At 41.7% G+C, this 25,018-nt stretch overlaps 1 protein-coding gene across 3 annotated transcripts in view; it reads right to left on the minus strand.

Annotated features, from left to right (window-relative positions):
* Cdep (Chondrocyte-derived ezrin-like domain containing protein) overlaps positions 1–25,018 on the minus strand; it is a 108,060-nt gene that overhangs the window by 44,035 nt on the left and 39,007 nt on the right. For 2 of the 3 annotated variants that reach the window (XM_075893065.1, XM_037434929.2), the window contains 5 exons: positions 23,911–24,008; positions 22,296–22,663; positions 21,772–21,932; positions 14,059–14,133; positions 8,421–8,674 (listed from right to left, as the gene is read on the minus strand). In XM_075893065.1, coding sequence (XP_075749180.1) covers positions 8,421–8,674; positions 14,059–14,133; positions 21,772–21,932; positions 22,296–22,663; positions 23,911–24,008 — 956 coding nt within the window. The remainder of the gene's footprint in view (positions 1–8,420; positions 8,675–14,058; positions 14,134–21,771; positions 21,933–22,295; positions 22,664–23,910; positions 24,009–25,018) is intronic. The other variant, XM_075893072.1, reaches the window with a different exon arrangement.

Consider the following 25,018-nt stretch of genomic DNA (forward strand, 5'->3'; position numbering starts at 1 on the left):
ATTATGAATACACTTAGAATTTGAAAGCTGTCAAATGAGGAGTGCAGTAATCCTAGATGCATCATGCACTAGACCACTAGACAGCGAATGCTTAAAGGAGCAGTGAAACTGTAGTTGTAAGATTAAACACAAAAGCAGCAAGAAACGAGGAAATGAGTTTCTCAGCACATGTATTGTTCCAGTTGTGTTTCTTACGGAGCTCACTTTTAGTGGCTTTTAATGCTATATCCAATTACACCAAGTTCACCTTTTGTCTCCTGCCACCATCACAACATTCAGACCACTACACTGTGCAATGACACTGTTCTCTAAGACATTTCACTGTAGGCCTTTCAAGCTGCATTTTCATTACAGTACCATTAGTGTTACTTTACAAATAGTACTAACAAGAATTTTTGGTGATTTAGCAGCTAATGCACTCCAGTGTAGATGCTGCCAGCATTGGCTGTTAGTGAAAAATCGGTATTTCCTGTGAAAAAAAAAAACACCAATAGATGCAAATAATAAAAATCATGAGTTGAAATCGAAATTGAACCCAGGCCTTCCATGAGGCAGGCAGGCTTCTGCCACAAACCCGTGTCAGTACTAGAAAATTTCAGAAAAAAAAATTTAAACAGGCATCATATAGATCGAGGAGTCACGTTAAAACATGTAATATTGCGTCGAAGATGCGTAGAATCACACCAGGATTCACACTGCGTGAATTGCACAACGAGTTAGTGATCTAAAGGCCTACACATTACAAAGCGCTCAAGTAATATTAATCCTAATAATCAGTAACAGCATCACCGAAAAGTGTGTAACTGTGTAGGTGTGCGTATTGAATGAACACGATGGGATTATGGCAGACGACCCGCGATGCCGTCCACCTATGGACCAACCGCAGGAGACAACCGTTCGCGCCAGTCGGCACATGCCAAAAGAGACTCGCCAATTTTATCTGACCGCCCACCTAACTTCGCCGCCAGACGTCACTGCTGCTGCTACCACGCTAACCATGATGATGATGATGATGGTGGTGATAACCAATGGTGAGCATAACGCCACCTATCGCTCGACGACTGTTAACTCTGACTGCGGTCTACTGCTCGCGGGACAAGTGTGCACCACGAGACGCAAACGATTTTACAGAGGGTGACAGCACCTCCACATTATTGCCTTATGGATGTAGTGGTTGTTTTGCTAATTCACAAAATGATTGATTACGGCGTAGTGGACACTTCTCAACTACACCAAGCATACATTCTATTAGAGGTCGAAACAACTAATGTTATGCGCACAAACGTTTCTTTCCTCACGGCACAGTTGAGGTGTCCGCTAAGAAGCAAAGTCTTGCTAGCGAAGGAGCTGATACGAACAGGGCCCATTTACATAGTTGCACTATACACTTGAACGCGAAGCTCAAGTGTCATCGAAGCTTTCATTCATTCACTGTTCACTGGGTGGGATTTCTTAAAAAGCACACTCACTCGTAGCAGCCAGCACAAGGTGCACAGGACATGGCACAGCTCTGATTGCCTCACAAATAAAATGCATGTCTGCCGACACTTGTTTAAACAAAGTGAAAAACTGCAGTGCAAGCTAATGATATCTGAGCAGACTAGATAGATACATGCACTCATAATCCACAAGAAAAAAAATAAAACAAAATGCCCAGTTGATAATGCCTCTGAGGCAATGCAGGTGCTCTGGAAATGAGTGAATGAATGAATGAATGAATGAATAAATAAATAAATATATAAATAAATGGGGATTCATGAATACTTCTAACAAATCCAGAGGTATAGTAACTTGCTGCCCACAAAGTTTACCAACACTACACAATCAGTGCTCATTGACCAGCTAGACTTCATGTTTCGGTTTTGAAATATGGCAACTGCTTGTGCTCTTAAAAAGTTGTAAACATTGTGAGGAAAAACACACACACACAAACACACACAAACACACACACACGACTGCATACATACAAACACATATAGGAGAAGTGGGGTGTCTCCAGTGACAATGGCAGTTGACGTAACCTGTTGCGTGCTGCAGTGTCATCCTCATCAATGTGGCAGCTCCCAGTTTTATTCATGAAAACTGAAGGGTGGTAAAATTTTCTGCTAAAGTCGCATGTTTATGTTTTCCCTTCTAGGCTGGAGCTGAATAAATTCTAATATGCAAACTACCAAGTCTCAATGACTCTACACAATGACACAATAACTGTAAGTGATGATTGAGAAATGCATATTTTCTCAGTATGATAGCCCACCAAATAAATATGGCAAAATTATTTCCAACATACTCAGTCCACAAAAATTCTCTTCGAATTTCGGCCAGACCCTTCTATTTGGCGATATGTCCCGAAGGCCATCACCGAATACTTGCATGCCCACAGCATGGATCTGAGACATCACTGCCGAGTTTCACTAAAACCACCATTTTCTTCTTTACAAATGTTCAGTGGCCAGTCCAAAATTTCATCCTACCAGCATTTCCACAAACTTCTTTTTTTATACATCATGAATTTTAGCTTAAGATGCAGCTTCTAAACAACAGGACAGACCTGCACGTCCCAGTAGCACAACAAAGGACTCTCATATGAGTGTACTAAAACTGGATCATACAGGAAGACTTAACAATTACAGTGGTTTCTTTTTTAAGCACATTAAAAGTGAAGCTGATGCTGCTACAACTATTCCCCCCAGTGTCCAACATAATGATTTAACCAAGGGTGTTACATGTAGGTGACACTGTATCTGCGCATACGTACACTTACTTAAATGTGAACAAGAATTTCCTTGTAAGTACAAGAAGGACTAAAGGGTATAGATATATAATGTGAAATTTCTGTGAGATGAAAAATGTGCTCCAGTGGCTAGCACGGCTGTCAAATGACTGCTAGTTTTTTGAGTGTCCTAAAGGTGCAAGAAAGTGGCTGCCAGGGGGAAAACAGTGAAAGGGATGTTATCAAAAGGCCGCACGCTCAAATATTGCATAGCTTGTGTGTATTCATGTACGCAGCAAGGGAGAGTTGCTGGATTTCGGCCAGCAATGATATCAACACATGTGGCTGTAGTATGTCTTTCAAAGATAATGTTCTGGTCACTGACAAAGAGGTCAACACACAGATACTACGGGGATTTGAGAGTAGGGAAATTCACCATAAAATCAGCTTAGTGCCAATGTGCCACATAGTACCCATTTGGCAATAAATTTTCTTATGGTAGAAGAAGAATGGCTATTTGGGCTAGTTGGTTTGAATTCATGGTAATAAGGGCTGCAGCGCGAGCACGAAGGTGCTAGAAGAAACAGACGAAAGGCGAGGCACGGAAGGCAAAGAGGACAACACGAGCGCTGACTACCAACTGAATTTTATTATTCGCAGCACACGTGATAATATATACAACAGGCAACCTTTTAGCAGCAAACGTGAGCAACATGACATATTCTGGGGAATGGTCTGATAAAAAGAAGGTACAATGATAAAATGGCTAACCCTTATCTAAAAGCGCAAACTCTTTGTCATGCAAGGCCACCGAAGGTTGGCTAACGCATCCGTCACTATGTTTTCTAATAAAATACGCTTCAAAAACACACGCTTTTAAAACACATGGAGGTGGGCTAGACTTCACTTGCAAAGTTCCCCAACAGGAATCACTGAGGTACTTAGATATTAATATTACATTGTTTCCAAATCACGTATGCTGGGAATACCAACCGCGAAGTGTTAAACCCTTGTTAAACTATGCCTCCTGCCACACAAAACTGGTCAAGAGAGCTATTGCTTCGTCGGCTGTTAGTGCTGGCTTATCTAAGTCATGCCTACACAAGATGACTGATAGTGTAACAATGCAAATTAACAGACTTCTGTCAGCGGGATTTCCAAAATCTGTAATTTCTTCAGTGTGCGAAGCTTTGTTGCAAAAAATCAAACAAAAACAAGAAAAGGCAGGAGGAAATAAAGAGCGAAAAAGAGTTGCAGTCATCCCATACTTCTACAATATATCTCATGGTTTGAAGAAGGTAGGCTCGAGATATGGTGGAGATGTAGTTTTATCAGCCCCATGCAAAATCATCAAGTTTTATCAGCCCCTGCAGATTTGCAGAATGACGGATGAGCGACTTAGTGGAATCACCAAAAAAAGTTGGACATGCGCCGTAAAACACATAAATAAATTTGCAGATTGCGCAGTTGGTGTTGTTTACATGCTTCCTTTAACGTGCGGTCGTTGTTATATAGGCCAAACTGGGCGGTGCATCAATAAAAGGTTAGGAGAACATATGAATGATATATGCAAAGGAATTAGTTCAAACCTTGTTTTGCACTGCAAAAGCTGCGTGTGCCAGCCTCGATTTCCGGGCGTGAGTGTGCTGGCACGCCACATGGACAGGTTAACTCGTGAAATAGCTGAAGCGTATTTTATTAGAAAACATAGTGACGGATGCGTGAGCCAACCTTCGGTGGCCTTGCATGACAAAGAGTTCGCGCTTTTAGATAAGGGTTAGCCATTTTATCATTGTACCTTCTTTTTATCAGACTATTCCCCAGAATATGTCTTGTTGCTCACGTTTGCTGCTAAAAGGTTGCCTGTTGTATTTGTTATCACGTGTGCTGCGAATAATAAAATTCAGCTGGTAGTCAGTGCTCGTGTTGTCCTCTTTGCCTTCCGTGCCTCGCCTTTCGTCTGTTTCTTCTAGCACCTTCGTGCTCGCGCTGCAGCCCTTATTACCATTTCTTATGGTAATTACCCCTTTAAGGGTGCCTAAGTACCAAAGAATGTGCGAAACGTTGTGTTTCCCATTTGTAAAAAAAAAAAACAAATAAATTTGTGAGATTGCAAGAGTTTCAATACTTAGCAGCTAAATGAGGTTTTTCTTGCAGTCATTCCCTGAGCCCTGTCTATCTTTACCATGAGACCAATTGTTCATGTGATTAATTTAAATAAACGACAAGTAAAAGTGAACATATTTTTCACCATCCCTCAGTACAACCAGGCTGACATATCTACCATATTCAGGACAGCACAAGGTATAAAAGAGAGCAACCATCAGGATGTGGATTATGGAGTATGCACACCTAAGCAAAGTTTGCTGATGTGTATGACGAATGCTGCATGTTGATTGTCATCAGCATGCAATCAGTGCTGAACATTAGATGACTGAACTAAAAAATGCCGCTCGAACAAGCATATAGGCAGCAAGATTACCCAAATGAATAGCAATGAATGAATGAACGAATGATCAACCAAGGAGACAAGCGAGAAAGCCTAAAATTGAGCCTAGACAAGTGTAAATCTGTGTGAATCAGAAGCATGGCATGAAAGTTCAACAGAGGTAAACAGACTAATACCTTGATATTTCTTAATACCTTGGTATTTCTTAGCTGTGTATGAACGAACGGGAAAAAGATAAAAAGGGGGAGGATGCTGAACGGAGGCAGTTCAATTAGAAATCAGTAATTAAGAACACCCCTTGCATTCAGGTAAATATAGCTGAATCGACTGGTGAAGGTTCTTAAGTATAAAATAATTAAAGGTGGATGAGCAGAGAGATTTGAAGATTTCTAGCTTGTTTGTACACATACCTTTACATCATCTGTATTGTTTGCCCAATGAGTAAGCTGTCACTGGGAAGTTATAGCATTGCTTTAAGATGTATCCAAAGAAGCATCAGACATGCTGATTGTACAATAAAACCATAATGTTTTATAATATCACAATGTGCTACCATTATGTGGTTAGAATTTCATTAGGGGCACTGACACATGTCTTGTAATCCCTACAATAATGTTGAAATATCCTTAATTCATAAAAGTGCTAATGAAGCTGCTATGTGAGTTACTAGTTTGTATGCCTTCATCTTATAACTAGGGCTCAGTATTTTTGGATAAATGAAAAAATCCAATAAACACTCGCCAGTAAAATTTTTGACATTTCTAATTGATCTGATAGACTCTGATTTCAACGGCCAATATGTTTCTGTTCCGTTCTTAATTGAAAGGGCATGTTCCAAGTGGTCATCGATACATCAGCTGGTTAGTCTGATATACTTTACCTCAAGTCAACAGTATCTCACAGTACATGCCCATCGCCCATTTAACAAAGGGCTTGATGTGCACGGAAGAAAAGATGTCAATGTATATAGGTCCCCCGGGAGTGCTAGGTGTTTTGCATTAAACTATTTGTGCTTGCGTGTATATAGGTCTCTGCATTGAAACCTTCCAAACAATTATAACATGCTTCGAGTGTCCTGGTGTTTTTGCATTCAGATACAATTTTATCTAAGACATCACAGTATTGAGAATTATTTAACTTAAACTCCAAATTTTGGAGTATCAAGAACCTTTAAAAAATGAACTTTATAAACTAAAAATTTTTGCCCAAAAGAAAAACACTCTTCAAATTTAAAGAAAATAAACTCCGAAATATGGAGCCCAACTTAAAATGCACTGCAATATTTATGAGGGTCACATAAACGAAACACACACATATGTGACCCACGAACTAAAAAATTATTTTCTTTCTAGGCCTCGAAAAGCTTATTTACAAGCTCAAAAAAGAAACAAGGAGGAAAAATGTTGTCAGATGAAGTCACTAGAAGGCCGTCTAAATCAATTTAGTCAGATAAGCATGAGCATATATAATGACACGTCTTTCCAGATCACAAGATTACAAAACAGTGCTAACAATTATCCAATGGACACACTAAAAAATCTTGCCAGACCCCTGTAGAATGTCCAATGTAAGAAGATGCAAAATAAGCAAAATTTGAAGTGAATTGCTTCAAAGCAGCACTGAGAAATCCTTTTAAGGGCTTCAACAGAATACTCAAGGCAAACATGCCACCCTTAAGTAAAAGGTCCAAACCATTACTGGCGTGTAAACAAGGCAGTGATGTTGACGCTTTAACAAAGAAACACAAAGAGATTTCACTTATTGCACACAAATACCATGAAGGAATTGATGTCAAAGTATCAATAACATGGAACACTGCAGCCTCTCACACAATAGTGATATGACCAGCAAGTCATCTGATGGCACTGTATTGAGCTAGAGAACTTGAGATATCTGCTATGCTATGTGTACTGCCTGCACCTAAGAGTATTTTGCATTTTGCCTGATCCTTGCAATCCTCTTCACTGCGATAACGAGAACCTGCATTGGTAGCACTGTGGGAAGGTTTCATATTGAAGCATGTGTTGAATTGCTATCACTGCAGGAAGGGATTGCAGTCAAGTGGGTGGCCATTCTTGCTATAAGATGATAGCATGGAGGAACTGGATGAACTTGGCTCAAGCAGTCCACTGCCGACAATCACATCCAGGTCCACAAAGCTGGGGTACTGTGCCTCAGGAGTCTCGGGAACACTTGACGAGAATGGGCTGCTGCACAGTGTTGGTTCATCCCCAACCAAGGCAGTCTCTTCCTCTTCCGAAAAAGTGCGCTCGGGGCTCTCGCCCAGTGTGTCGTCTGAACCAGTGTCCAGCCTCAAAGCATCTTCCCCTATGTCGCTCTCAGCAAGGCCATTTGACGAGTCGCTGATGTCCTCAGGATGAGCCAATGAGGCCTCACTGCGAGTGACAGTGAGTGGCATGGCTGGTGGTGGAGGACAGCCCAGCCGTGACAGCTCAAGGGCCAGGCTGCGCTCCAACTCCTCGTACTTGCGCAGTACCTCATTGACAGCACTGGAGCGGTACTCCGGAGGTGGTGGGATGCCCACCAGGCCTCCCAGCAAGGCATCCTCAGTAGGACCTATGGCAATGGGGCTGAGCTGGGCCATCAGACTTTCTTCGGGAAGTGGCACAGTTGCCAGCTCTAAAGACAAGTCGGGCTTTTCCTCCAGAGAAACTTCTTTCGGAGAAACGTTTTTGGGAGAAACTTTTTCTAGGAAATGTTTATTTGGAGAAACTTTTCTTGGAGAAAATTTTTTTGGAGACACTTTTTTTGGAGAAACTTTTTGCTTTGCCTGTTCAGTGGGAATTTGCTGGACACTAGAGGCATCTGCTGTGGAAAGGCTGGAGCGTGCGGGCTCATCGCCCAGCAATTTCTTTTTGCGAAGCACCGCCATGATCTCTCTTTCAAGAGAATCTTCTTCAAGAGAGTCATCGTGGGATGAAAAGCTGTCAGCCCTTGGCAGCTGCGCCAGGTGCACGAAATCCACAGACCCAACCACTCGAGGCCCCAGGGCACGAGCTCGCGCAAAAATGGTAGGTGGGCTCGACTGGCGTGAACATCTGCCTACGTCTGTTCGTGGCCTGCGGCGAGGGTGCCCCTCGCTACGCCGCATTCTACTGTCACGGAGGAACCCCCTTCGATGCAACACATACCCAAACTCTGAATCTTCCTCATCAAAGCTGCGACTAGCTCGGGAGAGCTCACCCGACCGTCGACGGCCGCTTTCGGGACCCCCATTCACCACTGAGCTTGGTTCCTTACTTGAATTGTCTGCACTCGGCGTGGGTGCAGCGATGGACGAGTCCCCTTCCTCCAGCCGATATGAATCGTGTGAAATGTTGTCATCTGTGTCCTGGCTAGGTGTCACAGCACCCTCAGTAAGCCGAGGTGTGTCACGGCTTGTGTCTCGTCGTGGAGAACTTGGTTCTGAGGTTGCAGCAGCCGCTGACTGAATGTTCTCCTCATTGTCTGAAGTGCCTGCACTACCGTGAGATGGTAAGCGCAGGCTTGTTGATCTGTGGCACGGGAAAGGGTAGGGGAAAGAGTCATATTAGTTTACCTGCACAATGACGTGTGTGCATCTGCAGCATATACATAGGCACCACCATTATTTTACGCATGCATTATAAAGCAGGCATGACATTAATGTACCTGCAGATATGACACAATGCTGGATGTGCCACTAATTCACAAAAGCACAATGTCATTCCTTTCTACCTGAACCAAAGTTATCATGCAATGGCCAAATAGACAAGAATTTCTCCAAGTAGTGCCCTTTTGGGCAAAACTTAATCTCACTCAATTTTGACACCCCAAGCCAGTTTTATGCAAATTTGGTTACACACAACCTCTTTGTGAAACAACCTGGCAAAGCCTTGGTATTGACTGGCACAGCAACACAATTAGGGCCTTTGTCCAAAGTAAGCTAGAGTTGTGCAGTGAAATGTCGATTTAACAAACACCTATACAGTCGAACCCCACTTAAAACAGAAACCGATATAACAGACTATTGGGTGTAAGAGGCACCAGTGTGCCTGCATAAAATTAGAGGCTGATCAAAAAATCCATATGTGGCACCGTTCTTATAAGAGACACCTCACGTAAAAGACACGAATTGATGCCCAGTGCATGTCTTTTATAAAGAGGTTCAACTGTATAGCGAGTTATCGGTTCTAGTGAACTAAACACCAATATGCTTGATTTTATTGACATATACCCTTTTTATAATGAAACTGAAAAAGGAACAGCCACTCCCATATCGGCTTTAATGAAGTTATATTTGGTTCACACAATGCTCAAAATTCTAAATTTAAAACAAAAAGCAGATTAAATATTGAAAATTAATCCATGACCACATTCTTGTTTACAACTCAGCCGTAACATTAGAAGACTTTATTTTAGATGTCGTACAGGTGTTGCAGACATTTTTGTGGAAATAAGTCACGTGGATGCCACGGACATGGCCTAATGACTTGGAAACCACTTGTAGAATCTCCTGACAACTGAAATAACTGAAGTGGAAAAGGTCCTGTTGTATATGGACACTGGAAAACTTTGTTTTGCACAGTGCATGCATTTCTGTACCTAGTAATATAGCTTCGCTAAGGTTGCCAATTTGTTAGAGCCAGTTTCTATCTCTTACTGTTACAGCAAGTACTAGACATAAACTAATTACGGTCCCAATGCTAGTTTGTTACAATGAGGTTTGAGTGTAGATGACACTTCACAAGTACTTAAATAAAAGGTTACATTGAAATATATAAGAAAAAAAGGCAGGATTCAGGAAGATTTCCGGGTACTGAGTAAAAAAAATGCTTATCACATATGCATGACATGATGGCTGTGGACGTTAAATTAAAAAAAAATTCTCCAATTTTCTTGCCAAAGAGTTGGACATTTTGAAGAAATTTGATGTACATAAACTTCTGCAAGTGCGAGTCTTAACTGACATTGTGCTTCTTCTTGGATGTTAATGTGCATCTCTTAAAGATTCAGAGAAGAATGTTCTCCTGCAGTCATATTCTGAAAAGCTTCAACGTAAGGCTGCTAGCAGCAGGTTTTGAAGAAGAGCTACAAAAAATAATGAAAATAGAAGCGAGAATGATTTATGACTGCTGTTGTGGACTAACACGGTGGTGTGGGAGCACAGAGTGCTGACTGGCAAGCGAGAAAACAAAATAACAAATTAAAGGCCACCCAATCAATCAGCTCCTACCATACTACGACTGTTTACTGTGACAGCAATTAATGTCCTCTCCCTTTGCAACAGCAAAACCACAATTTCAGTCTGACAACCGCACAGCAATAGCTGTGACATGATAAAAATGACTGTATGACAATAGTGCATCGATGATGATGGTCATGGCATGACAGTAATGAACACGTTGGCTGCAGAGACATGACATGACAATGATATTGCATGGTAATGAACACGTTGAAGCAATATAAATATGAATCAACAAAGCAGACCCTGTATCAATCTACTAACTGTTGTCACAATAATTTTGCTCAGTGAGAGTTGTCAGTAAGTACCAGCTTAATAGCTGGTACTTACTGAATAATTTCCGTATTACTGAATAATACTTACTGAACACTCTTTTGAATAATTTAGTGGCACCCAAATAAAAACAATCTCTAATATTTCATAATGAACAGGTGACATTCTGATATGAATACAGACACAGTAACATGACTACAGGTCTGATTTACTTTATCTTGCTAAAATACCGCACTGCTGGTTTGTGGTCATATGACCACAAACATTTAGCAACAATGACAATACCAGCGAGCATTAGTAAACAGTCTGAGAAAACAAGTTACAGAATTAGAATATATTTTCTTGTAATGAACATGGCAAACTTTCCAAGTTAGCTGAGAAAATGAAGTGTGGCATGCAAAGAAAAGACATGTTCTTGTAAATAAATGGCAACAACTTTTTTTCCACAAAAAAAAAAAGAACACTACCAGAGAAAAACAGCAATTCTGACATTTCTCACCAATTACCAATTAAACAAAGAAACTAAATAAAATTAATATAAATATACAATCACGAAACAACGTGCAGTGTTTGTACTTGTAAATTACTAAAATGCTGTAATTTAGTTTTTCGTTATAGTGACTATATTCTTGTAGAATAATTCTTGTTTTGAAGTGTACTTCTTGTCGGAAAACTAACCAGTAATTAACTTCAACAACAGGCATAACTATTAAGCAGTAAAGTAAGTGTTTATGTTTTTCCTCAGTGTATAAGCCATCTGTTGATTATATGAACAGGTTCTACGTCAAACTGCCATCAGTCGCACATTACAGATACAACAAACCTGGCTACATTGAATTAGAGTATGAGCTTGTTAATATGAATTTGATCTGACAGAAAAGAATGTTTAAATTCAGATTATTTTCAATTATTTAAAGTATAAATATTGCTGAATAATTGGAGTGAGAACAAATGCCTATTATAGCAATGCACTTTTATTTTCCTGATAAATATGTAGACCCAGTATTTACTTTGCAAAAGAAGAGTATAAAAGCCATAATGTTTATAATTCATGACTTTGTTCACTATGTGATTACAACTCAAGACCACGGTTTCTTAAATAAACTGGAACATACTCTAAACACCTGCTTGGTTAACTACCATCTACACAAACACCACAACGTGCACGACGTAACATGACATTTTTGCCAGAAAAATGGCTGGCAAGTCACCATTTGTCCATGAAGATGTAGCAAGTGAGTGAGCAAGCCACCATGCAAAGTGCGGCTAAACTCACCATCTTAAACAGCTTCCACTATGCCCGAGTTTGGTGATTTTGCACGTGCATTGCCTCAAGCCAAACGAAGCTACTGAGTGTAACATTTGCTGTGGTCACTAATTGTGCAGTCGAAGGCATGTATACAGCCTACACTCACAGGGGAAATGAAAAAGTTGAGCACCGCATCTTGTGCAGATGAAACCTTGCTAATGCAAAATCATGGATGGTGACTATGCAGCTCTGAATGCATGCGGCAAAAATGAAGCTCGAGAGATCGTCTCAAGAGACTGTCTCAAGCCAGTAGAATTGTTGGAATGAAGTTCTAATCCTCTTAGTAAAAACCCAGGAAATGACTTGGTGCATAAGTTTGACCTTAAAGCTTAGTCAACATTAATTTCCTCCACTTACTCCTTGCACGTGCGCAGTCATACCAATAAACATGTGCAGTGTCAGTTTATTCTCATCTCCCACGCACCCATTCCTATTAGTCAGCGAAAGCCGCAAGACCAGTCTCGAGGCACATGTGCCTCAAGACTTCCACGTCAGAATATGGACAGTGCTCTACTGCAGACGCACGTAATCGCGCTGCGGCATGGTTTCCGCGGTAGTTGCTGCTATAACTCTATAGGCTTTGTCTAACCACGTTCGAGCACATTCAACCATAGAATCGTTTTTTCTATGGGGTTCATAGGCATGTTTTGTACTTCGAGTTACCAATATGTTGAACTATCATCATCATCATCATCATCAGCCTGACTACGCCCACTGCAGGACAAAGGCCTTTCCTATGTTCCGCCAGTTAATCCGGTCCTGTGCTTGCTGCTGCCAATTTATACCCGCAAACTTCTTAATCTCATCTGCCCACCTAACCTTCTGTCTCCCCCTAACTCACTTGCCTTCTCTGGGAATCCAGTTAGTTACCCTTAATGACCAGCGGTTATCCTGCCTACGCGCTACATGCCCGGCCCATGTCCATTTCCTCTTCTTGATTTCAACTATGATATCCTTAACCCCGGTTTGTTCCCTAATCCACTCTGCTCTCTTCTTGTCTCTTAAGGTTACACCTACCATTTTTCTTTCCATTGCTCGCTGCGTTGTCCTCAATTTAAGCTGAACCCTCTTTGTAAGTCTCCAGGTTACTGCTCCGTAGCTCAGTACCGGCAAGATACAGCTGTTATATACCTTCCTCTTGAGGGATAGTGGCAATCTACCTGTCATAATTTGAGAGTGCTTGCCAAATGTGCTCCACCCCATTCTTATTCTTCTAGTTACTTCAATCTCGTGGTTCGGCTCCGCGGTTATTACCTGCCCTCAGTAAACATAGTCTTTTACAACGTGAAGTGCACTATTACCTATCTCGAAGCGGTGCTCTTTTCCGAGGTTGTTGTACATTACTTTTGTTTTCTGCAGATTAATTTTAAGACCCACCTTTTTGCTCTCCTTGTCTAACTCCGTAATCATGAGTTGCAATTTGTCCCCATGAGTTGCAATTGTTGAACTATACTGCACTTTATTAGAAGGTTCATGTGCCCAGGTTTGACTGTATTACATTGCCAATAAGCATAGTTTTGTCACCTTATCCAGCCTAAAGCTGTGTAGTCCACAAAATCAGATGGCAAATTTACCATGAGGAATGCTTATATTCATTTCATTAGTGAAGGACAAAAAAAGAAAGGAAGCATTGTGCCAGGTGGCTCAATTGCATTACTTGCTATATTGAATGAATACAACTGTAACATTACTGAGCACAGGATGCAAAGAGTTTCACTAGATTTGTATTCTAAAATATATTGCATGCACGCTGCACTGCATGGGCACAAATGTAGAAAGGTAGCAGAATTACCAGTTTGTAGAATGATAAAAGCAGCACAATTTACTTTGAGAGGCATGGGTCGAAGCAGCCACCCCAGGGTAAGCATGCAAAGCATGCCACTCCCAACAACAGAACCAAGCACAGCCCCTAGCACAGACAACACCGGGAAGTTGCAAAACCAAGGGACAGGGCAATGCAAACTAGGAGAGTGTATGCAAGGTCTGGAAGATGGGTGAGAGTGAAAACAGAGAGAGAGCAAAGAGATGTTTGCCACATACCGGTTAAGGCATTCGAGTGTCAAACGGTAAAGTATTGGGGACCGAGTATGTACCTTTGAAATGGCTGCCTCTTGACATAGTTCTCCCTAACATATTCAACAATCTGCTTCTGCGTTCTACCACTATACCTGCAAAGAGAAGAAAGAGTACATGCTTCGTCAAGCCCCTTGCTCATTTAATTCCTCCAGCTGCATGTTGGCCATAAGATGGCAGTGAGGTGATCTAGTGCAGTGATTCCTACAGTGGGTTTGTGTGTGCATGTTCACAATAGGTACCACAAGTTTTGTGTGTTCTGAGGTAACAAAAAATAAAAATAAAAGGGCAGGGTAGAGGGCAGGGCTGCTTTCAGGGCATCCCCATGTTCTACAGCATGCCAACACATCCATTCTTCCCAGTGCACTAACCAAGGGCATCCAACACACTTCTGCACAGCTGCAGCAGTGCCTACAGGGCATGACCAAAAAGACATCACAGGGAACAATGACAACTACCATAAATCTCCACACTTCTCACAGCATTCGGTGCCGACCGAAGTCAGCACAGCCCAAGTAGGAGCTGGAGCCAAACAAGGTCTCCACAGTGCTGCTGGTCAGATCTTGGCACATGCACAACAGCTGGGACATTCAGGTCCTGGGTTCCCAATGACACATCACGCTCGCACCTGCTCAAAAGGCAACACGTCCTTCATTACAATGACCATGCAGCTCTTAGAACTAGCATGCAGGGCAAAACAATGTCAAGGAGGTGCACAATGGCACACACAGTCAATCTGGTCATCAGCCCTGATTCACACTGTTTTCAAAATGACTGTCGTGCACAAAGGACTGGCAGGGAACCCTGAAAGGCAAGAGTACACTCACGTATGGGTGGAAAAAGGGCGGGGAGGCAGCACCCAACTATGTTGTATCATGAGAAATGATCACAGAACGCAACAAAGCTGCATGACCAACATAGTCACTTTGTTTGATTGGACCTAACGCCCTCACAATGACAAACATTCTAACATATGCAATCAAAAATTAAAAGGAAGATTTATGATTATGATAGAACCTGATGCAACAAACAGTGCCCTTAGTCAGAACAATTAGCAGTAAAGTTTATGTCTACTAGTCCTATGTTCTCCATATGGGCAACACAGTTTCATACTAGAGTTACTAGAAGTAAACTTGGCATGTGTTGCACTCGAGAGGATCTGAAGCAATGCTTGTAGACACTGATGCAGCTTCAGAACTGCTTCTAGGGACTGTGAAGGCGATGCGATGAAGCACTGTATCACACCAACTGCTTTTACTCATTTTGGCTGCCAAGCTTTGCTCTAGAAAGAGGCCTTTCAATATCTTCTTTTCTGCATCTGTGAAAGCTTGGTGACCATTCATGCTGTGTACACTGAGAGACATGTAGGAAAAGGTTTAACAGATTCGTTCAATGTTCAACATAAGTACCAAAAAAATTTCCTCAATTGAAATTGTGGAATGAAATCCACACCTGCTCAAACTCCAAGGACAGCGTGAATTTCATGTTCACTTTTCAGCACACTAAACGAACAAAGACGAAAAAACGATGGACACCCACGATGCTTTAATGAAATTTTTTCATCCTTGTTTGTTTGGTGAGTCTAAAAAGGTAACCATAAATTACCAACATGCCCAAGCATATGCGCTTGCACGTGCATTTCAACTTCGGAAACTTGTTTACAGTAGATGTGAGCACCGATAAGTATGTATATGCCAGCGCCATGTTTTTGCTTAGTGACCAATCATGCCAGTCACTGGAACAGCATGATTAGTTGGCCAAATTATGATGTTAGTGTCATGCACGTCGATGACTATTCAGCATCAGTGTTGCATCAGCCTAGTGCACCAACCTTGCAACCAGATAGCTGCACATTTTGACCCGTGCGCTGTCTGTTCTATGAACAGCCTACACCATACAATGATCTTGAGCCAAGTGCATGCTCTACGAAGCCCGGCCTTGTCCGTATATTCCTTTCAGCATTCGCTGTTGCCGTTAAGATATGGTGCATGTGCACTCCAAACATGCAAAAGGTTGATTTATAAGCCATTATATGCTTTTTAGGGGTGAAGCACCGTAGGATCTTAGCATGTCGGCATGCGTTGTTTGCTACTGTCATGACAGACAATTTGCTTGGGCACAAGAGAAAGACCACCTTCTTTCGCCAAGAGAGACTTCGCTACCTCTTGCCACCTCTTCAGCACTCGCTGAGAGTGAACGGCACGCGTTGGCTATGAACATGCTCCCTAGCCTGCGAAAGACAATGTGCTGCACAACCGTTAACCGGCCAGCTTGTATATATCAACTCTCGTTAATTCGAACTCAAAGGAATTTCTTATTTTAGTTTGAATTATGAAGAAGTTTAAATTATCACAAGTTCTCAGATAGATGATTATGGGTGAGATGACACCACGCATTATGATTAAGCATTGGTTTTATCACATTTAGAAAATTTTAAGTGTTTTTAAACCCTAACTGCATGCCGTGAACAGAAAGCAGAGGTGTAAAGTCCAAAAGTTTATTGGCCATTTACTGCTGATCAGACCTTTTAAAGAAATCGTGAACTTCAAACTACTTCATTGATATAGGTATGTGCCTTCAGCACAAAGCTTTCTATACCAGTTGAGAAGCATCGCGGTTTACCATGCGTGGGCTTTGTTTCAAACATTTATTAACTGCAAAGCCTTTCTTCTTGAAAACCTCAAGTGCTTATTTTTCATTTTTGGACTATTAGGATTATATAGGCACGCAAATTTTTAGACAGTAGTGGGAAAGCAGCAGACATTTCTGATACGCATCTGCAAAAAGTATCAATTAACCGAATGATAGAGTTTGAATTAAGAGGATTTTAAATACATTGAAGGTATAGAGGGCCAACCAAAAAATTGAATTTTATTTTAATGAACTGAAAGTATGAATTATCAGAGTTTTAATTATTGCGAGTCTACTGTATAGGCACTAGATCTTAACCTGCAATGTAGTGCTAGTGGAAGGCTAGGTAGTCCACAGACACCCAAAATTTCTCTTGAGTGTTTCGCAGTGTGTATAAGATTTGCAGTGTGTGTATTAACTAAATGCAGGCTGCATCCTTCGCCCCTCCACAGATTTCACGTTGGTGGAGCTGAAATGCCCTTCCTTACATGTTTCGCCCTTCCCCAGTTTTGTTGCTTGTGCAGGGCTCATGCGGCCGGCAGACTCAGCGCGGCAGCTGCGCAGACTGTCTCTGTCGGTGGCCATGGCTGATAAGCAACAGCGTGCGATAAGCCAGGTGCAGAGTTGTTTTTTTTTTCCACGAGTCCTAGTTGACTTGCTGTCTGCGGTCGCCATTTGCTTTTTTTTTAGTTTGTTAACACAATGGTTGCCGTAAATGAAACAAACTGCTGTTCTCTACAAAGCCGTGCGCTAATTAACACAGTCAAACACAGAGAACAAACTCTGATGTCGGTGCTGTATACAATATCCCAAGAAGCACGTTCAGTACAATTGAAAAACAAGGCCAACATAAGGGCCCGATAGGCTTCCAATGCCTGACAACTACATGCAGCGGTGTATGAAAATGTTGAGGTACAGTTTACAATGGTACAATAATTTGCTGTGTATAAATCGCCCCTACAGAGATCCTGCGGCTCCACTACAAACCTTGTGAGAATCGAGGCTAGCCCACCGCCTTTGTGCGGGCTTTGCTGCCTCTTTCTGCATATATCCCGACATAACTCCCTTCCTCCGCAGTCTGTCACGCTGGGGAAGCGGGGAGTGGCACCTTTCACCCGGTAGAGGATGTCGACTGTGGCGCCATGCGGGGTATCTCTCAAAACACTTTGCGCGCGCGTTGAGAGAGAGAGCACCTCTTAGGGACGACATGGAGTAAGCACGCATTTCTTTTCCGTCCATCGGCGCCCTTTGTTTGGGGCTCGTTTGGACTGTGCCAACGGCGTCTTGTGCCCACGGCGAACGCTTACCTTTTGTCACCACCCCTTTCGAACGCTAGGCGGTAGAGCGGTGCAGTGTCCTATTGCGAGGTCATACTACGCCGACCCGTACCTCTAGGAAGTCAGCGCGAGTGGCGTTTTGCCCTTGCTCAAGCGATCGGGCCTTTTGTCCCAGTGTCACCGGGAATCACTTTTGCCTACGAAGACGTGCTCGCGGCACCCTGTGTAGTACTTCTCGCCCGGGGCGTGGATAAGTCCATTTGCTTTCCCGCCACTCCTTTTGTAACAAGCTCTGTACTACATTTTGGTGTTGCCGCAGACAATAAAGTGTTGCGACCTTGAGCAGTACCGTGTTCTCGCCACGGCGATGGTTAGCGCATGTCCTGTGGCTCGCTAAGACCAGACCCGCGCTAGTAGCCGTACTCCTTCAAGATACGTGTACACTACAACCTTAAGGAAAGTAAAACTAAAAGATAACTTCTCGCATATTGTTGTAAAGCCTCTTTCCTTACACTATAATAAAACAGTGCCTTGAAGCAATTTTGTTCATTGAATTTTGCACATAAAACACACCAACTTCATGAAAAGTTTTATACTATTACATGTCAAACATATTCCCATGCTTTTACAGAATAATTATTTGAGGATTTGAATGTGCAAACCTTGAAGAGACACTAAAAAGCAAAATGATTTTTTGCATATTAGTAGTAAAGTACAATTTCCCAATCCTGATAACACCACTCTTACTGCAACATGACACTTGGCAAGCGAAAAAACCTATGAAAAGGAGATACGGGTGGAGATGCCACCTTGAGATTCCAGCATCAAAGTGATGTCGCAAATTTTGAAGACATCTACTGTGTCCCTACGTAGCTTCTAATCAATGAAAATGAAGTATACATTGCCATCTTTGGGTGCCATAGACCTAGCATATGAAGTTTCAAACTTCATCAAGCCAACGTCGTGAAAATACGAAAAATATATTCTGAAATTTTTGACGTCACATGCAGAGATTTCAGCGAGCAATTTAAAAGTGAAACTTCAACCTTAATTTTCTCCACTTATAATGAACTTATGATAGCGAAACATATGGGATTGGAGTTTTCTTACTCGAACCGACAAATTATACAGTACTTATGTAAACTGAGCTAAATTTGGATACAGTGTCATGTGCACGTCCTTTTCTTGGGCCCTTTCGTGTAGTTCCTAGCAGCACAAATAAGCCACGAAGTCATACCAACTAGCCTACATAGCAGCCTTACTTATTTGCATACTGCAAATAATGTAATAATCAAGGTGGTACTTTTGAATATTGAATGAGCAATGGCAGTTCACCTCATAGTGAATAAAAGAGCATATAGCTACAGCACATGAGAGAGGGTGCCACTGTATTGAAAACAGTTGCACTATGAACACCATTAACCTAACGATGACGATAGTAGATTGATGATACTGGAGTTTAAAGAACAGCTCCAACTAGTAATTAATATAAAATTAAATGTCCCGTAAAGGCATGGGCTGCATACAACTTAGTGAATTGGTAAAAAAAAAAAAAAAAACATGCCACACAACGTTCTGTGGCTCCATCATTTTTTACATTTTGGGTTTTTCTATTGGTGCTGATTTTAAAAAGTGTATTCAGTATTTAAAACCTGCATTATTTTATGTGAGTATCAAATTAAACAGTTGGCTACTTGATTTATTATTTCAAATTTTTATATATTAGCACACTCGTGCATCACAGTCTCTTAATATCTTTCCTTTTTTTTTTATACTGTCAAGGAATTTTATACTGGCTGAAAAAAAATTACTGTAAAATTCCAAGTGAGCCACCCCAACCTGAGCAAATGGCCCTTCCTGTTTTTAAGAGATTTGAAATATGTGCCAATGACTGAGCAAGCCCCCTAATCCTCTCTTTTGTTGTCTTTACTGTTTCAGTCAAAGTTTTTGAAACAGTGAGAGCATTCGTACTATTCAATAGAGCATCTCATTAAAAGCACATGAGTGAATTTTTGTTCTTAGTGGCTCCTCTCCCACCATCTTAAATTTCAATCCACAATTAAACAAGGCCTACCCTTAAAATCTTCATGAATGCTGTCTCCGTAGGGGAAGTGCTTGCTCTGTCTGTCTGTCTGTGTGTGCGTGCGTGTGTGTGTGTGTGTGTAGAATTCTGAGCCAGGGTATGCGTAGAATAAAAGCTTGTTTCACAGGACAGGAAAAAAAATGTGTAAATTAAAAATGGTTAAATTATTGAAGGTTTCATTGAAACAATAAATAAATGCTAACGACATCAACACACTATCATTAACTGAATGGCTTAATTTGCAAATGCGGTTCCTATTTTTCAATTCCCATTGTCTGAAGACTTTCTTCACAATGATGCAGTACAAGAGTCATGTCACCATCCATTTCGTTCTTAGAGAAAATAGTAAATACCCTTTGACGTGACCCTAAGTAGTGCATAAACTTGTGTCTGGGAGACAACTTTTTCTTAGTTACTAACCAACATCAAAAGCTATTCTTTGGGAGCAGTGGGCATCACATTCAAGAGTCAGTCTGAAACATGTCATGGCAACTACGATTTTTGTTGCCCGCAAACTCCTATTTCACTAGTTTGCTAATGTGCAGTGCTTTGCTTTACTACGAATATCTCTCTGCAAGTAAAGCAAAATGCCATGTCTGCATCATGTCGTCGCCCCAGTTTCAGGCAACGTTTCTAGCATTTTAGGCATACTTTAGATAAGAAACCATAATGTCACCTGGCAAGCAGGTGATGATGTATCAACATAATTATCCCCACTTTGGAACGGAGACTTAGAATTCACTTGATGTATGTGGACCTTTCAAATGTTATTTTTGTGTCGAAAAAGCATGTTTTTTGGCATTTCAGACAATCAGCCAGCATTTAGTTCAAAACAGACTTTTTTTTTTGTTTGTTGGTTTTGCCTGTGTAAAGTATAATAGTGTGTAGAGTGAAAGGTCAATGCCTGATAACTACAAGATTGATTGACATGCGGGGTTTAATGTCCCAAAACCACCATATAATTATGAGACACGCTGTAATAGAGGGATCCGGAAATTTCGACCACCTGGGGTTTTTTAACATGCACCCAAATCCGAGCACACGGGCCAACAGCATTTTCGCCTCCATCGAAAATGCAGCCGCCGCAGCCGGGATTCAATCCCACGTCCTGCGGGTCAGCAGCTGAATACCTTAGCCACCAGATTACCACAGCGGGGCGAGAACTACAAGATTATGCCCAGTAGCCATTTTAAGGTAAATGTAGCTTATAACTTGCACCACGAGTTAGATATCTTGGAACACAGGCCTAATGACACAGTTGGTCCTCAGTACAAGTAATCCTAAGTATTCGAACCACCAATGACAAGAAAAGAACATTTTAGTACATTACAAGATGGACTAGAATTCAACTTGTATATTCCAGTCGGATATCGGATACATGAAAGAAGTTCTTTTGACATGACCTTTGAGAACGGAAAAAGTTATGTTTTCATAACGCTGTGCTCTGCTGTGCTGGCTCACAAGTGGTACAAGTAAAGGCAAGGTGAACACTACATCAGAAGGTCATTTTGGGAAGTGGGTGACTTGAATGGTGCTAACAATATGCAGACCATTAAAATGCGATCGAATTACAAGCTAAGTAATTCCTTGGCACAAAACAAGTCCAATGACATTTATAGAACTCTATTTCAACAATCCAATGTCTCTTTAAAAAAACAGCTACGCAGCTGAAAGCAATGGCCATGCGATGAGTTGCAGCATGCTCAAACCAGGCATCCAACATGTATCACAGAGAAACTCACCTGAAGGATGATCCTCGGCTGAAGAGCCGCGCTTTCTGCCGAGGGCTTTTTTTTACCTCGGTGCAGCGAAAAAATGCATGGTTTTCTATGCACTTTTTCCAGAAGTTCTTGCACTCATTTCGGCTTTCGAAGAAGTACTCTACCGTGTCCTTGTAGTAGCCCTGGGAACAACAGAGACAGTAATTCAAATATTTTGTTTTCATCCTAGATCGCTCCATGTAAACCTTGGTTAAATCTACATCTTGTGAAGTTTGGGTTTTGCTTTGTGATATAACCTAGTTTGCCCTAAGAAAGTACCATACATAAAACACACAACTGGCTGTTTAACAAAAAATTAGGTCTTTCCAGTGCCTGTCAGTGTCTATGATGTTCATCCAAGTCGCCGCCTGGCATGCCTTCTCTTTGTTCTCTGGTGCTGGCATTCCTGACAGCCACATCAACACTATATATAATATTTATGCTGATATGCAATCTAACAACAGTGATGGTTATAATCATCCTTGGATCCTAGAAGGTCAACTCACGTATCCCTCTGGGTGGAGCTTGATGAGGAAGCGCTTGCGCTTGAAGCTCAGCTTACGGATCTTGGCCCAGGAGAAGGTGTTGATGCGTGTGGTGCCCTGGAACACCATGACACCCATGTGGGCCACTGCCAGGTTGAGGGTGAGGCCGTCGGAGTCCCGGGCGGGACTCAGTCGCACACCATACAGCTCGCAGCGGCGTGCAGTCTCCAGCAGATTGAGGTCTGCCTGGGCCGGTGACTGGCCCACATGTCGCTGATGGCACTCCATGATGCGTGCCTCGAGTGCAGCGTCTTGGTGGGGCACAAATTTGTAGCTCGACAGGTACGAGGCATCGGGGTAGTCTTCTGCCACGTAGTCCCCACACGAGGCTGCATATGCATAATGCCTGGTCAGTTTGCTGTTAGAAATTGAAGCACACGGTGGTCCTACAGTTACACAGGGCACCAATATGTAAAAATATGTTCAGTTACTAAGGTTCCAGTTTCTAACTTCCTGTTGGACGCTGAAAAGCATTAACTCATTGCAACTTCTTTCCATTCTTCACAGAAATGTCAATATGGAGTATTTTGCAACTGCATCGTACTGAAAGTTGCGTGATTGCTATTAGGCTGGAGAACCTCCACAATCACACCAGAAACTAGAGTTACACTAGGTTCACATCAGTGCTGGGGCAGTCCAGGTGCGGTCCTGGTGCAGTACTGATAAAGCCCTGATACAATCCTGGCTGACTTCTTCAGTTCCCAAATCTCAAGACTCTGAAAGGTCACCGCTCCGACAGTGTTCCAGCCATCCAATGGATTATCACGGCGCCTCTGAAAGTAGTTACAACAGCTGACCTTCAGGGAGCCTTTGCTGCATGGAAGTCCCATTGTAATCAACGCATTGACGCCTAAGAAAACTATTTTAAAGAATGTAAAAAATTTGTACCGATTGTATAAATTATTCTTATTAATTTCAGACCCTGTTTATATATACAGAATGAGGTCTCGAATTCAAGAGACTGTGAATGAGACCTCCTTAAAATTCTGCATGAGAAACCCAAAATTTCGTGAACAGTGTTCGGCACAGGAAATTAAGTTATGCAAAATGTTTAGGTGAGCAGGAAAAAACTATATTATGAAATACAAAAACAGCAATATTGAATACTGAAAAGTATTCATGACTGTTACCCTTAACGATCAGTGGTTATCTTACCTTCTTGCCAACATGCCCTGCCCAAGACTGTTTCTTCATCTTCATTTCGACTAAGGTGTCCTTAGCACGCGTTTGTTCCCTGACCGACTCTGCTCTTTTCTCTTTCCTTGAGGTTACAGTTATTGGTATTGCTTCCATGGCTTGTCGTTTCAACCTGAATTAAAGTTGAACCCTTGACTACTAGGTTTATACGTTGTAGGTAAGTACCAGTAAAATGCAGCCATTATAAACTTTTATATAAAAAATTATATAACAGCTTCATACTGCAATACTGTGCAAATGTGACATGTTATCATTATAAAAGCTTTTGCTTTTGCAACAGTTCAAGAGAAAATATGAGTCACTCATACAGGTTTGGTTCTCCTGCAGATAGGAGCTTTGAGGCAGGTAGACTAAAAATGTGAAAAGGACTGGTGCCTACCTTGGACAATGTAGGAAGCCAACAGTGCAGCAGTAGGGTCACTGCATTGGAGCAGACCCTGCGACAAGTCTCTTTTGATCTGCAGGCTGAACAGGTACCTGTCCACAAAACAAATATATATATTTGGGGACTCAAACTTTGCCTTTAAGTGTTGAATATGACAGCAATACCTACACGCACAAGCACACACAATTGACCCCATAACAAGCATGCCTTTGTTTCTTGGTCACTGTGCTGCAAAGAAGGCCAAAGTGAAAACACCCTCTGGCTCCTATCTTTATTGCATTTACCTAAAATTTTTGCTCATGGCCAATGCTTTTTAGCTAACAACCGAAGATGTTCTTTAGCAGTGTCGTTTTATATGCTGCTCGATAAACCAGCAGCTAACAGTTGTACTACATAGGAACGTGCGAGCAGTGCACTTTAGTGCATATGTACACTGAGAGAATGTGAATAATGTTAACAGGACACTAGAGAGAATTATTATTTTTCTTGTGTTACAAAATTACCTTTTCACAATTTAAATATCACCATGCTTGCAGTGAGAAGATGCTTGGTAAGCAAGAATTTATATTTTGCGAAAAGAAAACGCAGCTTATAATGCATCCTCAACGTTTTCACAACAGTCACCATGATGCTATACATCTTGACAGCATCTACTAGGTCCTACGGGGTTGACAATGAGCGGCCAGCCATTCTTAAGGAGCTCCGTGCAGACCCAGTTTGTCAAGGTAAACGCCTTTGAATAAGCACGCTATTGAGATGTCTCTACAAGTGACCTCGAAGTGAGCAAAACTGGATCACTGAACGAACTTTCAAGAGAATAAATTTCACTTTCTATGACAGTGCATTGAGTTTCTTCTTTTTTTCTACGAAAGTTTCTTCTTTTTTTCTTGCATTTACCATCAACGTAAGTGAGGTATAAGCAGACGCCACACTTTACACTTTTACACTGCAAGCGTTCTATCCTGAGCGCACTGGTTTAACTACCCTTTCTAAAATAGTGTCAGAGTGCAGTGACGACTGTTAACCTTACTGACAAGTTGAAGTTCGCAAGAGGAACTGGATTCATGCGCATCATTTAGAAGTGCTGGGACTTGATTTTGCA

The sequence above is a fragment of the Rhipicephalus microplus genome, chromosome 1, assembly GCF_043290135.1.
Source record: "Rhipicephalus microplus isolate Deutch F79 chromosome 1, USDA_Rmic, whole genome shotgun sequence".
Taxonomy (NCBI): domain Eukaryota; kingdom Metazoa; phylum Arthropoda; class Arachnida; order Ixodida; family Ixodidae; genus Rhipicephalus; species Rhipicephalus microplus.